The sequence below is a fragment of a genome, unplaced genomic scaffold, assembly GCF_019419815.1.
Source record: "Pyrus x bretschneideri cultivar Hongxiangsu unplaced genomic scaffold, Pyrus_bretschneideri_v1 Contig10, whole genome shotgun sequence".
In the NCBI taxonomy this organism is placed as follows: Eukaryota; Viridiplantae; Streptophyta; class Magnoliopsida; order Rosales; family Rosaceae; genus Pyrus; species Pyrus x bretschneideri.
Genome location: NW_025999391.1, coordinates 2,224,914 through 2,240,840, shown reverse-complemented (window position 1 = coordinate 2,240,840; position 15,927 = coordinate 2,224,914). Strand labels below are relative to the sequence as shown.

Genomic DNA, 15,927 nt, shown 5'->3' with positions numbered 1-15,927 from the left:
TCCATTCAATGTATGTACCTGACGAAATGACCAATTTCAACCCACCGCTTAATATTAGTATTAAAATAAATATGTTTTTAATTTTTGCGGTGTGGTTCCAAAAGTTCAAAACCAAAACCAAACTGTTGTTTCAAACCACAAGTCAGTTTTAAACAAAAACTGTTTCATAACAGCAAAAATCAAATCGTTTGGTGCAGTCTTATTTAGTCCGTATTTCGATTTCGAATTTCAATTCCAAGTGATCATCCCTAGCAGACACCTTACAAGACTGCACCAATATTTCCGAATTTAAAAAAATATAAAGACTAAATTGCCTGTGGTGCATTTCCAGAGGCAAGCAATGAAGTTAACTAATAATATCTTGATCTTTTTTTTCTTTCCAAATATATAATTGCAAGCATTAGAAAAATATGAATATCCAGAATGCACTGCACAAAGCCAGGGCTATATCCACGGTTACGTCACACCGTTTCATCAGTACGATGAAATCACAATGGGGTGAGCAAACCATGTCACTATCACACATACTTGACCTTGCAAGCTTCAAGATTTCATCGTTTGAACACAAAGCGTGTCCTGGTTATGTAAGGGGAGACGAACCTTCCATGTGGAAAATGGCGTAAATAAACAAGGATAACTTCGTGGATTGAATCACCATGATATGTATGTCATAATACGTAAACTAATGACATCATATACAGTAATTATAGAGTTAAAATTGCAATGAAAAACTTCTTCGTATTAAGTAAATATAAGGAGAAAAGCAATCTTCGTATTTTGCCAATTAATATTCCTTGTATTACCAGTTAATTTTACTGAAAATATGACTTTAGTCCATGAAACTTATTTTTCTCCACATAAAACCCGACATAAGTTTTTTACTGGAATAAAACTCATTGACTAGATTCCACATCAGCAAATTCATTAATTATATTTGACTTTACACATTTAAAAATTTTCAATGCCCAAAACACCCCTATTTGAATGTTTGATTTACACAATTAATTCCATACAAATTGTAAGGGAGAATTAATGATTTTACAAAACTAAAAAAAATAATAAATTCATTGCATAATATATAATAACAATAAAACATGCATAATAAATGTAGTAATACATGCTTAGTTAAGTCAATAAAAATTATATTTTACATATAAATGTAGGTAAATTATTTCACACACACACAGATATATATAACAACAACAAAAAACGTGCATGATATCCATAAAAATTCATGCAAAATAATTTACCTACATAATAAAAGCAAACCCAAATATATGCAGAATAATATACCTACATAAAAAAAAAAAACGTTATTATTTTATTCAATACTAGTTTACCTATTATTTGTACATATAATAATAAAATGTGCTCAATATATATGATGATACTTACAAAATAAAATACCTACATAATGAAGAAATGTTATTTGATTCAAAATTAATTTACTTGCAAAATAAAGCAATTGTATTTTATTCAAGATTAATTTACCTATTATTTGTACATATATCTTATAATAATAAAATGTGCCAAATATATGTAATAATACATGAAAAATAAATTACCTAGAAAATATATGTTATTTGCTCATCATAAATTTAAATATAGGTAGATTAATTAGTTTAATATGTTTGATCATATATGTAGTACTGTGCATGTATATGTGTGTTGTGCGTGTGTGTGTATATATAATACTAATACTATACGTTCAAATAGGTAAACTATATATGTGTACATATATATATATTAAGCTTATGGTAGTAATATATACATTTGAAGTATATATGTGTGTGTTAGGGGTAATAATATGTGCAATAATTATATTTTTTATTGTAATTAAGGTGAGTAATAACATTTATTGATTTTATTTTGAATATTGTGGTACAAATTGTAAATATTTTGTAATAATAGGTCAATTACTTCTATACTTGTAGTCGATTTTAAATTTGGGTTTTGTTTACATGTTTATAACTAGGTGGGTTTTTGTCTAGAAAATAAGAGTTGCAAGGGTCTATATCTAAAGAACCCTTAATTTTATGATGAAATCCCAACTTTCTTTATGTTCTAGATCACAAAGCTTCTAACTATGTAGAAACATGAGAAAAACAAAAGTATTCAACTCCCAAACAAGAATGCAATTTAATTATTCACCATCATTTATTATGATGTGTTTTGTATCTACAACATATGTTATAATTTGGATAAAGTAATACTATTCAAATACTCTTTTTATCTTTACACATCTTTATTAAAATTTGTTCTTTGATATTTTTCAATTCATTCGATTTGATAATCAAAACTTGAAATGAATGTATGAAAAATACAAATAAGTGTGTGTATAGCACCACCATTTGTATATATCAGTTTGTGTTTGCATGTGATAAGGGGATGTAGACAAGAAACTTTACAATTATGGACACATCACACATGGATCGGAATCCACTCAAAGTTTATTGAGATTAAAGTTCATACAAGTGTTTGATACATTTTCAGTTTTTATATAAAGAAAAAGTGTTTGATAGTTGGTATTAAGTAAGATTCTCTCCCTTCTATTCTTTCTTCTCTTCTTTCTCTTTTTACTTGAACGGTTACGATTAAATCACATTATATTTTATAGAGACAAAAGAATAAAAACCAAAATATGAAAAAATGAGAGAAAATGAGATTAGAATAAAATGAGAGAGAATCATACTCCCTAAAATAAACACCAAGCAACAGAAAATTGTAGAAATATTGCAATTCTTTTCCCGATACTACGCAAAAGCTTGATTTTCTGCTTAATATTAAATCAATCCTTATTACATTATATATTGTACATGTGAGTTAAGTTAGTTAATTATAATAATTTATATATTCTTTACCGTAAAATATTAAGTCTTATTTCGTATTTTATTAAAGAAAAAGGTCCTACACAAAAGCAATTGACCCACAAGGATATGCCTTGTCAACAAGCACTTTAGCTTGGTGTGAAATCTCGCACCTATTTATATGATGAGTGACTGGCTTGAGTTTTACAGCAATTGAAAAAAAATGATAAACTTGGAAGAGGTGGCTGTTGAAGCAAATTGCCGGGAAGAAATAACTAGGCAAAGCCATTCCTTAAGAAGCTTGTTCAGAAGCCCATCAGGTTACTCTGCTCAAGTAATTCCCATCACAACTACTCCCTCAAAGGAATCAACTGAAATTTGGGTAGGTGGTGAGCTCATTCCACAGGATGCTTGGCTGCCCATCACAGAATCCAGAAATGGGAATGTCTTTTCTGCTACCTTTCATTTACTTTGTTCAGGAATTGGAGTTCAATCGCTTTTACTGCCTCTTGCATTTGCCACTGTTGGATGGTAAGTAATATCTATTTTGTTTTAACTCTAGATGTATTAAAAATCATAACTTTGCCTCATAACATGTTCATATCACCAAAAAAATTATTCATTAGGAATTAGGGTTCGTCATCCTTTATGTTTTTTGATGGTATGAAATCATTAAAATCAGTATCTGGGTCCTTGATGCTGCCTAAGATTTGTTGTGAGTATTATTCCCGTAAAATGGAAAGACCTTTCATGTTAGTAATTGGGCTACTTTTCATCTTTTCAATTGGTTTTAGATATAACCTCTATTTTTCATAGTATCAGTGCAAATTGTCCTGTGTGTTAGTTCCAACTGTTACACACGATCTATGTCATCCGATTGGTGTTGTTCACATGTTAGGCTTACGATTTCGCAACACATGAAAAATCGTTTTGAGAGTATAAATCTCATATTAGGAAAAAATGAATATTGCATGTGCTTATAAGTAATGATTTTTTTTTATATTATCAATTAATTTTATAATAAAACCTTAATTTTTTTCAACATTTATCATCTTTTTATTTTTTTGTTCGAAATTTACCATTACAGTTCAAATCGATTTGGAATGTCTAGCATGTGGTTGTTGTGACAGATTGACAAGTAGTCAGAAATGAATTTAAAATGAATTTGAAATTCATTAAATGGGGATTAGAATGCATGAATGGGTGATGGAATTATGATGAGATAAGAAAGCCTAGATGGGGGCTAGACTTCCGATATGATGTAATAAGCGTAGATAGACTTTTATGTTGTTTGAAAAGTCACAAATGAAAAGGATCAGGCCGTCCCAACCAAATACCAACCTCAGTCCTTGTTTATGGGAAGGAGGGACCTAGGAGTTTCTCGAAGTCAAATTTCCTAAGCGTTTTTCGTGTCTTATTTTGCTTTGACAATTTGTTTTTGTTCAGTTTCAAATCTCTATGAGATTTGGAATCTCCCAATACAAATAATATAAATTAAATAATATAATTATTATTTCTTCCGCTACCATTAACTTATAATTTCTAATATAGATTACTTTTTTTCTCAAAAAAATGAGGACCAATAATTTACAAGGTGATCTTTTTTTTAATTTTTATTATTATTAAGAGAAGTGAAGATGATTTGAAATTATTACAATAATTTAGAAAAAAAAATTCGAACCCGAAACACATAAGAGAAAACTAAATATTCTATCTATTAGGATATTAGATTATATGCAAGATGATTGAGTCTAATTTCACAAGAAACATTTCTGGTTTGTCTGTTCAATTTTACTTGAATTTAATTAGGTAATTACTGTTCCATGCGAACGCTGTCTGCCCTTACATTCTTGGACCTAATTTAGGCTGATCATAAAATAGCCTGAATAATCAACTGGTTTTATTAAGCATGTGCAATAATTTAAAAATATGTATTTTTATAGGTCAATATATTCCAGTATAAAATATCCTCACAACGTTACCATCTGATGGAAACTTCTTGCACAATGACAAGTGCCAACCAATTTTGACATGGGATATCTGCCCAATTGAGGTTGTACAATAAACAGTAGTTATAAATCCGTTAGGGGGGCAAATGAGCCGAAGCTAACGGTGGTTTGGTGGATCCCAACCCGAAAATGGATCTTGAATCCCAAACTAAAAATTTTTGAAACAGGAATTTGAAGATTAATCTCAAACCGAAAATTTGGTATTCTTAATTTTCGGAATTCTTAAAATATTTTCTGTATTTTGGGATGGATCGGGATTGCGTTTTGGTTTTTAGGCTTTTGGCCATAAATTTAAGATTTTTGGGTAATGAGCTAAAATTTAGGCTTTTGACTTAAAATGTTGTTGCCCAATTTTATATTAATTGAAATTTAGGTTTTTTACCTATTACCATTTTTAAATTTCTTACCAATTGAAATATCAAAATCATTCTTACCAAGTCAAACTACGTTCTAAAGTTTCAAATTACTTACTTTCATAATTCTATTTCTAATATAGTCTACTCTCAAATACTTAAATTCAATATTCAGCATGCATGAACAAAATAAATATACATATATATTTTCGGTTCGGTTCAGGATTCTTGAACCATTGAATACGTAATCCCGATTCCCGTACCGAAAAGTTCGAGATCGGTTTGGTCTGGATTCCAAAAATTTCGGTATTATCAGTTTGAGATTTTTTGATATAGGATCAGGATTTTTTTGGTTTGGTTTGGTTTGGGATTTTTGGGAAAAATTTCCAGCCCTAGAGCTAATTACTAAGATGTTCAAGTTCAGGTTGGTTGATATTATTTGCGCTCAAGCTCGTAAAACATAATCAAGTTAGAAAAAAATCTCTTAATGTATGTTGAAGCTCGCCTCAGATGAAATTTTCAAGCCTGGCTCGGCTATAATTTAAATTTGAGTTTTTCTTTGGCTCAGCTTAATGAAAATATAAAATTAATATAAAAAAACATATAAACTGCATAATAACAAAACCGTTGGTATTGGTATTCAAATATTACATGACAAAATAAGGTAAAGATTATGAGCTAAATACTTTGAAATGGTTGTATGGCCGATTATAAAAAATATGTTGGTCCCATCTTTATGAGGCGAATGTGCCAAAGTTCAATGTTGGCTCATTATCTTATCGAGTGTAATATTTTGTCCTAACGAGTCTAATATGTTGTTTAAACTTAGCTCATTTTTCTAATGGGTGTAATATTTTGTTCTAACGAGCCTAATACTTTCCTTAAATGTTTTCAATTGTTGTAGGACATGGGGAATTATATGCTTGTCACTAGCGTTCTCATGGCAACTCTACACCTCATGGCTTCTCGTACATCTACACGAATCCAACTCCGGAATTCGGTACAGTAGATACCTGCACCTCGCAATAACAGCATTTGGTTAGTCCAAGCTAGCTCTTCTTCTTCCATACCAAACACCACCCCCTAACATGCGCCTAGTAGTGTATTAACTAGACATTTTATTTTATGTTTTCAGGTCCAAAGTTAGGGAAATTGCTCACCATATTCCCAGTAATGTACTTATCAGGGGGCACGTGTGCCCAGCTGATCATCGTAGGAGGTGGAACCATGAAACTATTCCTAAAAAATGTTTGGGATGTTAACTCATTGACTGCCACAGAGTGCTTCTTGTTGTTCATCTGCATGGCTATTGTTGTGGCTCAGCTTCCCAACTTGAACTCCATAGCTTGGGTCTCACTTATTGGTGCCACCACAGCAATTGCATATTGTACTCTTATTTGGGGCCTTTCAATTTGCAAGGGGAGGCCTAGTGGCATTTCGTACAACCCACCAGAGATGGATGAAAAAATGGATAGATTTGGGGTGATTCTGAATGCTCTTGGCATCATTGTTCTTGCATTCAGAGGCCACAATGTCATTCTTGAGATTCAAGTGAGTGTATGTGCTATATTAAAGAGATCGATTCTCTCGGTTGTTACCAAGAAAATTGTAGTGTGAGTTCGTTTAACACATAAATAGGCTAAATTAATGTTTCTTCTGATGCAGGGGACATTGCCATCTAGTCCAAAACAGACATCCCAAAACCAGATGTGGAGAGGAGTGACTGTATCTTATGCAGTTACAGCAATGTGCTTCCTTCCTCTTGCCGTGGCTGGGTTTTGGGCTTATGGAAACAACGTAAGCGTGACACTCGTTCCAAATTATTTTTAACCAAACTATGAAAAATATACCAAACTAGGGATATATGCATGATCAAAGATTGACAGTGCCCTTCAAATATTTGTGCAGATACCATCTTCATATGGACGAATTTTGAGCTCTTTTTCACAATTCAATGGACATAAAAGCACATCAAAATTTGTGTTGGGACTAATTTGCATACTTGTAGTGATAAACTGCTTAAGCACATTTCAAATCTACAGCATGGTAGTTTTTGATAATTTGGAGTTCAAATACACTAGCAGGAAGAACAAGCCATGTGCAAAGTGGCTTCGGATAGCTTTTCGGATTTCGTTCGGAGGACTGGTATTTTTCATAGCAGTCACTTTTCCATTCTTGCCGAGCCTAGCACCTCTAATCGGAGGCATGACTCTGCCTTTGGCATATGCTTATCCATGTTTCATGTGGATCACAATGAAGAAACCAGAGCCGAAGAGTGCTATGTGGTGTGTGAATATTGGGCTTGGATTCTTGGGGCTAAGTTTGAGTGTTGTTTTAGTCATTGCATCAGTATGGAATTTAGCTGACAAAGGTCTACGTGCCAATTTCTTCCGGCCTTAGATAACTATTAGTAATGTGATTAATATAGGATAAACATAACATTATCGCTTCATAATGTACTTGCATTATAATTTGGTGTCTACGACAAGGATTGGACATGGGTATTATGTAACTATTACGGTTAGTTTTTGGAAGGTCATCGGCGCTAAGTGATGACTTTATCAACATTAAATGATAAGGTAGACAAATTAGTTAGTCTCGACTAATCGTTGTGTTTGGAGCTTTAATTCCTCAAATTGGTTCCTTTTAGTGAAGTTAAAGCAAGTTAAGTAGTAAATTTGCTTAGCTAAACTATGTTAATTTGAAGATTCAAAGCTCTATAATGACTTGCGAATTAATAATTATCCATATGACATACAACGCTAGTAAACCTAACAAATGTCAATTTTCAAAACATTAGATATTTTTTGAAATGTTTTAAAAGGTTAGGACCAATTTAAGATTGAGTAGTTATCCGTACTTAACCATTATTTTTATTTCTTCTATTAATTTTTAATTTTTGTTGAGCTCATTTTAAAAGTAAGCTAAGGCCATCTCCAACCAAATAAGTTATGTTTAGCCCCATCTAGAGTTATAGCCCTGTAAGAAATTATTTAATATACCATCTCAAACCATATGAGCTATTTTTTTAGCCCCTCAATAATTTATTATTTTTAAGTTTGTTCTTTAACTTTGTTGGTTAATTGAATTAAACTACCATATTAAAATAAGTTTATCTAGATATATTTTGAGTGTCACTTGTTGCTAAATGAATGAGATTATCTGGACATATTTTGAGTGCCATTTGAAAAAATATTGAAAAATTTAAATTTAGATTATTGGAAGGTAAGAGAGGAGTGTGTATGAAAAGAGTGTTTTAGGTGAACAGAATGTGAAGAATTGGATTAAATGAGGTAAGATAATATGGAATGATGAAAATGATGTTAGAAGTTGTGTAGAAATGGCTTAGGTATTTATAGCAAAAAAAAAAAAAAAAAAATTACAATTCTAATTTTTTTTTGAAATTTCGTACTTAAAAAAAAAAAAAAAGAAAAAAGAAAACCCAACAAACAACCTGCCAGGCGGGCTCAACATGCCTAGCCCAATGGCCAAAACCTCTAATTTGGGCTGGTGGGATCTACTTGGTTTTGGGCCAACCCTCCATTAGAGTTGGGTTTTGTAATAGAACGGACTAAAAATTGGCCTATGGCCCTATAGCCATCACCATTGACCCGAGCTTGAGCTTAAACTAATAATTCATAGAGCATAAGGTAAGTCATCCAAGAGCTTGAGGTTTGTTGTCAACCCGAGCTTGAGCTTAAAGTAATCATTCATAGAGCATTTTCATAGGTGATGTTAAATTTTAGACATAAAATTTAAATTTGACAGCCTATGTAGCATTCTGACATCTTTTAAAGTTTTACTCTCCATCTAATATGTTAAATTAAACTATTATTTTATTACATTAAACTATTATAATAAATATTTTAAAATAAAAGGAAAATAATAACGTTAATCAAATGCATTTAATAATCAATTAAAAAAATTTAAAGTTGCTGTCAGTTTTGGCAGCAAGGTTAGGGCTGTCAATCCATGTCATGTCACATAAGATTTGGCTTGGGTTAAAAACTTTATTGCTGCCTTTTTTACTATTAGTATTAATTTGGGGGATAACTTGATATAGATCCAATTTTGTGAGCCATTAGTAGAATTAGTCCACTTCATTAAAATAGGTCCAATAATTAAGATTCCACATATGCTTATTTGTGGTTTGTACCATATTTACCTCTTAGACTTATGAATTGTTATAAATACACAAAATTTCTTAATTATGGGATTATTTGTCATTTAACTAATCCCTTAATTGTAGGATTAGTTATAGCCATATAATCAACTCAACCCCCAGTCCGTTTCATCCCACCTTTTTTCCTTCTTCCAAACAATTCCCTCTATCAATCCTCCTCTTTTTTGTCTCTTCTTTTCATGGGTGATATTTTTGTTTTCTTCCCTCCAAATTCGTTCCTTTAATGGAGGTATATTATATCATATTTATATTTCTATGTTCCGCCATGTAGGTTCCTAGCATTTTTCTTCCAATACAATAGGTAGTTTATTTTTGTTTTGTAGGTAGATTATATTTGCTTTGTAGGTATAAAGCATTTTTCTTCCTATACAATAGGTAGGTAGTTACTAGATTATATCGGTTTTGTTTTCTTCATAAATAGTAAGTAGTTACTAGATAATATTTTAGTTTGGGTATTCAAATATTCAAAATTTAAAAACTGAATAAATGATAAAAAAATTAAAGAATTTAAATATTTTTATCTGAAGGGGCAAAATTGATATCAAAATATGTAATTGGATAACTGGACTCAGTTCTAAAAAACTACCTATGCTTTTGGAACTAGATCCAAAAGCCCCTTAATTTGGACATTTTGACATCTCTTTTGGAAATGGTCTTACGAGTTTTTATTAATCTTGATCTAAGCTTAAGCACAAAACATTTCATTCGAACCAAGCTTAAGCACTGTGGTATTCAGCTTCGCTTGACTCATTTACACCCTTATCCCTTAATAAATGCATACAACCCTAAAATGGGTCGTCATTTACAACAACAACAACAACCAAAAACCCAAAATATCCAAACCTAGTCCTACCCACTAGACAATCCATAATAAGAGGTCATCAAATATATGACAATTACAATGTTTGTCTTTTTGAGTTGAGGGACATGTACGAAGTTACAGACCTTGGCTTATTACATCATTTTTTTGGTATGGGAATTGTTCAAACTTAGAATGCTATATTCATTGGACAATAACATATGCTTTGAATTTGCTAGATAAATTTGGATTGATAGATTGCAAACTGTGAGTACACCACTAATTGCATGTGAGAAGTTGAGTAAAATTGAAGGCAGTGAATTTGCGGATGAACGTCTATATAGACAAATTGTGGGTATGTTGTTATATCTAACATCTACAAGGCCAGATATAATATTTGCAGCTAGCTTACTTCCAATGTTTATGCATTGTCCTAGCTATCAAGAAACACTATGGAATTGCCAAGAGAGTGTTGAGGTACAATACAAGGTACCACTAAATATGGAATTGAGTACAAGAAGGTAGAAGCTGCATTACTCATTCGCTACTGTGATAGTGACTGGAGTGGAAGTGATGATGACATGAAAACGCTCTTCTTATGCATTTTCCTTTGGAAGTGGAATATTTTCTTTGGCCTTATTCAAGCAACATAGTGTTGCACTTTCAATTGTCGAAGGTGAGTATATAAGTGCAATATAAGTAACAACACAAGCGATTTGGTTGAGATTTGTGCTTGAGGATTTTGGAGAAATGAACACTAAAGCAACTCCATTTGTGGTTGATATTAGCCATTGCAATGACCAAGAATCCTATTTTTTTACTAGAAAATTAAATGCATCAACTGACGATATCACTTCATCTGAGAGGCTTTGTAAGAAAGTGTTGTAAATTTACAGTATTGCATATCAGAGGGGAAAATTACCGGCATATTCACTAAGACATTGTCTAAGGATCGATTCAACCATCTGATATGAGTACTTGGAGTAAAACTAGTTTAACAATTTAGAATGGAGTGTTGGAATGTGAATTGTTTCTGGTATTTTGCATTTAAGCTAGAACGGTCTACTTAAGTCAATAGTACAAGTGTAAGGTCTAGATTCAATCCATCTTTGTATAACATGTATATCTTAGATTTAGCCAAGTGTCATGTTCTTATGGGAGACCTAGGATGTAAGCCTCAGTTTGGATCTAGTGCCAATGAGCTAAGGATAATGTTTTATATTCTAAGCTTTCTAATGATTTAAGCCGCATTCTTTACACAAAAATATACAATTTTCCTTTCTCCATTCTCTCGTCCCTTCTTCAACACTTACCAAACCCAACAAGCTGCTAGTTAAAATAAAGTTTTCTCTCTCCTTCCGAGAGAGAGATTCTCTCCTTCTCTGTGAGAGTCCTTCCTTCTTTTTGTGAGGGCTTCCATCTTGCCCACCATTTCTGGCGCCGACTCTGGCTTTGGCTGGAGTCGGTTGCCCATTTTCTCTTTCTTTTGTTTTCTCCTCTTTTCCCCTTCTCTGCCGTGTCCTCTTTCCTTTTTTTCTTCTTTTCTTTTCGCTTCTTCTGGTGTTTCTCTTCAGTTTTCCCTCCAGCATGTCCTATTCTTCTATTCCCATCAGTATTCCTCTCCTAATCTCTCCCTCAGTTCGATCTTCAGCCACTTTTCTTCTTGAGTTCATGTGTAGAGTTGAGATTTTTTCCTTGGCTCGGGTGTTTCCAACACCACCACATTCTCCTTGTTGTTTGTCGTTTTCGACAGTGTTGCTCATGGGTTTCCCCGAGCTTCTTCTTGGTAGTTGGCTAATCCTTCTTTGGTGCCGACTATCTATTGTTAATGGATGTGATCAGGTTGCTATTCGGGGTTGGCGGTGGTGTCTGCGGCAGTTGTACTCGGTGGTGAATGACACTTTAGCTGGCTGGTCTGGATCTCTGTCAGTGGAGGAGATTTCAGTAGAAGTTTCTCGGCAGTTGTGTGTTTATTGGGCTTCACTATTGTTGGGCCCTCTTTCTGTTTTTTCTTTTGGTTTTGGCCCTTTTCTGGTTGTGTATAGTTGTAAGTAGGGCCTTTGGTTTGCTTTAATAAAAGTTGAGGGAGTTTGTTTGTAGCCTTGCTACAGTCAAACTTTTGCCAAATAAAAAAATCGCCAATTAAAATTACTACAAGACGGTTCAGAGGAATGGTAGTTTGAGCTACAGCCTTCATGCTTCAGTTGAGTTGAGATGGTGAGTTTGGACTTTGGGTAATGTTCGGTATATATATATCAATGTTTTAAAAATATCCGGTTTATGCCACTTAGGCCCTACTTAGGCGCTAGGCAGTTGGCTATCATCCCGATTAATTCCTACGTGTATGAAAATTAAGAAAAGGCACTTACACCTACTTAGGCTTCTGCTAGCCCGCCTAGGCATTTGCCTAGGTCGCAGCTCTTACTTAGACAGAAAATAAATAACTGTCATTTTGCATTATGTTTTAATACTCTATAATCTAAACTTCATTCTATTTTGCAATTTATGTATCCCAATGCAATTATGTATTTCTTAAGTATAACTAGACACTTTTATACAATAGGCCCTAGCCCACCCCCTGAATAGCACGTAATGTCATTTAGAACCTTTATGTATATATATAGGGGAAGCCTTTAAGGGAAGGGATCCCCATTTTTTTTTTTTATAAAAATGGGGATTAGTTGTTGGGCTCACACCACATGGAACTTTAACGATCCAAACAATTTATTTTTCAAGTTGTATCTCATAGATCATCCTTACAAATTATTAGCCAAATCGGAAATATTTGAAGCATCTAATTGAGTTCAAAGAAATCGACAAACACTTTGTTCTCTAAGAAACAATGAAATTTTAATATGATAGTTAAATAGACAAATGATTTCGAATTAAGTTGAATTTTTGTAAGGATGATCTATGAATTGAGACTTACAAAATAGACGGATCGTTGAAATATGACGTGGAGTGAACCCTACAACTAGTCCATATTTTTATCCAAAAATTAGAATCCTTTTGAATAAAGGGCCTGTATATATATATATATATATATATATATATATATATATATATATATATATATATATATATATATATATATATATATATAGATTGCTTAAGGGAAGGGATCCCCATTTTTTCAAAAAAAATGGGGAGCCTTCTCCTGACCATTGGATGAAATGGGTGGTTGAGATTAAATAGTTGATATAATCTTTCTTTTTCCTTTTTCTTTTCTTGTTCCCACCTTTTCCTTGCGACACAGACGCACATCATTTCCCACATACAGAATCGCACCAGCCAAATCACAGGCCATCGCGAATAACCTTTGAGATTTCAGAGATTTCATGTATAGGTCTCCTCCTCATTCACTATTTTAGATGATTAATTTGGAATTTGGGTTGAACAATTGGGGTTTATATTTTTCTAATTCTAAACACAAAAGCCTATTGCATTCTGATTTAGGATGTCCAAATTTCTATTTGCAGACAAACATGGAAACAAATCCAAAGTGTGATTCGCTCAGCTTATAAGGCTGAAAGACAAGCAGCAGGTATGCAAAACCGTTTTTGACTCTAGAGTTTGATAACATTAGGCAGGTAAAAGGGGAGGCGAATAAGACATTTTGCTTAGAGAGCTTCCCAGAAGAAAAGTAGTTGTGTTTCGGTCACAAGTGAGTTAGTCAATCATACTATTGCACTTACTTATTTTAAGTTTTGTTGATGCTTTTTATTATTCTTTTTGGTGTGGATGTTTGATTGTGCTAATGTTCATGTTCAAGTTATGGAAGTTAATGAGATGGCTATTGAAGTTACGGGAACTGATGAAATGCCTATTCAAGTTATGGAAGCTATGGAAGCTAATGAGATGACTATTGAAGTTACGGGAACTGATGAAATGCTTGTTCAAGTTATGGAAGCTAATGAAATGCAAGTTCCAATGGAAAATCAGTCAAAAATTGTAGCTGGTATTTGTTTTTTCAATCCTCAAGTAACAGATGAGTTCAAGCCTACCATAGGTCAACGTTTCGAAACATTAGACAAAGTGCTTGAATTTTACAACAACTATGCAAGGGAGGCTGGGTTTAGTGTCTGAATGCATTCAAGTAAGAAAAATAAGGATGGTGAGATCATGAGAAAGGAGTTTGTGCACAACAAAGAGGGAAGTAATACAAAAGAATGGATTGGAGACAAACAAAAGCGTCGTGGATTAACCAATGAGGGTTGTAAAGCAAGATTGATAGTTGCGAGATCTAAACTTGGTGGGTATGCAGTCACCATATTTGACAGGGGTCATAATCATCCAATGACATCCCCACGAAGATGCCACTTGCTAAAATCTTATCGCAAGGTTACTAAGTGTCATAAAATATTAGCTGATCAGCTAAACATGGCAAACATACATCCACACAAACAATTTGACATTCTTGGATTGCAGGTAGGTGGAATTGAAAATGTTGGTTGTACATAAGAAGATTTATATAACTATTGAAGAAAAGTGCGAAACAAGATGAAGGCGCATGATGGAAAAATGTTGCATGATCATTTTTTGCTAGAGCAAGAAAGAAATTTTGAATTCACATTCAAGATTCAAGCAGATGAAGAACACAAGATTACTCAATGTTTTGGGGCCAATGCAAGTTCTAGGCAAGCATACAAGTTTTATGGTGATGTGGTCATTTTTGACACTACATACAACACCAACCGATATAGTATCATATTTGCCCCGTTCATGGGTGTAAATAATCATGGTCAAACAATCATTTTTGCTAGTTCCTTTCTAAGTGATGAGACGACAGATTCATTCATTTGGTTATTTAGAGAATTTTTGAATGCCATGCCAGGTGATACTCCAAAAATGATTATTATTGATCAAGATCCGGCAATGACAAAAGCCATTCCTTATTGTTTTCCAAACATGTTTCACAGATTTTGTACGTGGCATATTTTAGATAAGTTTTCGAGCAAGCTTTCTGCGATGAAATACAAAGATCATTATTTAGATTTCAAATCATGTATTTAAGAGTCATAGACTAGAAAGGAGTTTGATGTGAAATGGATGGCTGTTGTTTCAAAAAGTGGATTATCTGGTAATGGCTGGTTGCAATCGATGTATAAGATTCAATCTACTTAGGTTCCAACCTATGTGAATCATGTTTTTTTCTACAAATTGCTTAACTAGTCAGAGAGTGGAGAGTGGAAATTCATTTCTAAAGAAATATGTTTCCAAGAACAACTCTTTTCTTGAGTTTATGGTTAAATATAATAGGGCATTGGTACGCCAATGCCATTCGGAGTTGAAAGCAGATCATATTGATTTGAACGAGAGGCCAAAACTCAAATGCCCTATTAAGATGGATGCGCAAATGGCCACTATTTATACACGTAGCTCTTACCTTGATTTTCAAGAGCAGTTGTGGGAAAGTTACAGCTATAATATTGAGCTTACAAGTGAAAATGATACTTGCAGCATGTTTAAAATTTTGCCCATTGATGACGAAAAGAGTAGAGTTCATGAAATTTTGTTTGAAAAACCCAGGGCTTTTGCATCATGTAGTTGCAAACAATTTGATAATTCAGGAATCCCATGCAGCCATCTTTTGACATATTTGCATAAAATACGTCAATTTCAGATATTGCCGGATGAATACATTTTGAAGAGATGGACTAAATTTGCAAAATCTTCAATTATGGTTTCTAATGTGGAGATATCTGTCAACAAATCCATACTTGAAAGGCGTTGTAAATTATTCTAACAATATTTGCATTTGATTGATAAAGTCATT

The 15,927-nt window shown here is 33.1% G+C and overlaps 1 protein-coding gene across 1 annotated transcript; it reads left to right on the top strand.

Moving 5' to 3' along the window:
- Positions 1-2,999: 2,999 nt before the first annotated feature.
- LOC103942395 (lysine histidine transporter-like 8) lies at positions 3,000-7,667 on the top strand. Its single transcript, XM_009352580.2, has 5 exons — positions 3,000-3,338; positions 6,074-6,207; positions 6,305-6,720; positions 6,835-6,966; positions 7,078-7,667. The coding sequence occupies exons 1-5, from the start codon at positions 3,031-3,033 to the stop codon at positions 7,567-7,569; spliced, it is 1,482 nt and encodes a 493-aa protein (XP_009350855.2). The 5' UTR covers positions 3,000-3,030; the 3' UTR covers positions 7,570-7,667.
- Positions 7,668-15,927: the final 8,260 nt, after the last annotated feature.

Coding starts and splice junctions, on each gene's coding strand:
- LOC103942395 (XM_009352580.2), top strand. CDS start 3,031: ATGATAAACTTGGAAGAGGTGGCTGTTGAAGCAAATTGCCGGGAAGAA. Junction 3,339..6,073: donor GCATTTGCCACTGTTGGATG/GTAAGTAATATC, acceptor CAATTGTTGTAG/GACATGGGGAATTATATGCT. Junction 6,721..6,834: donor ATGTCATTCTTGAGATTCAA/GTGAGTGTATGT, acceptor CTTCTGATGCAG/GGGACATTGCCATCTAGTCC.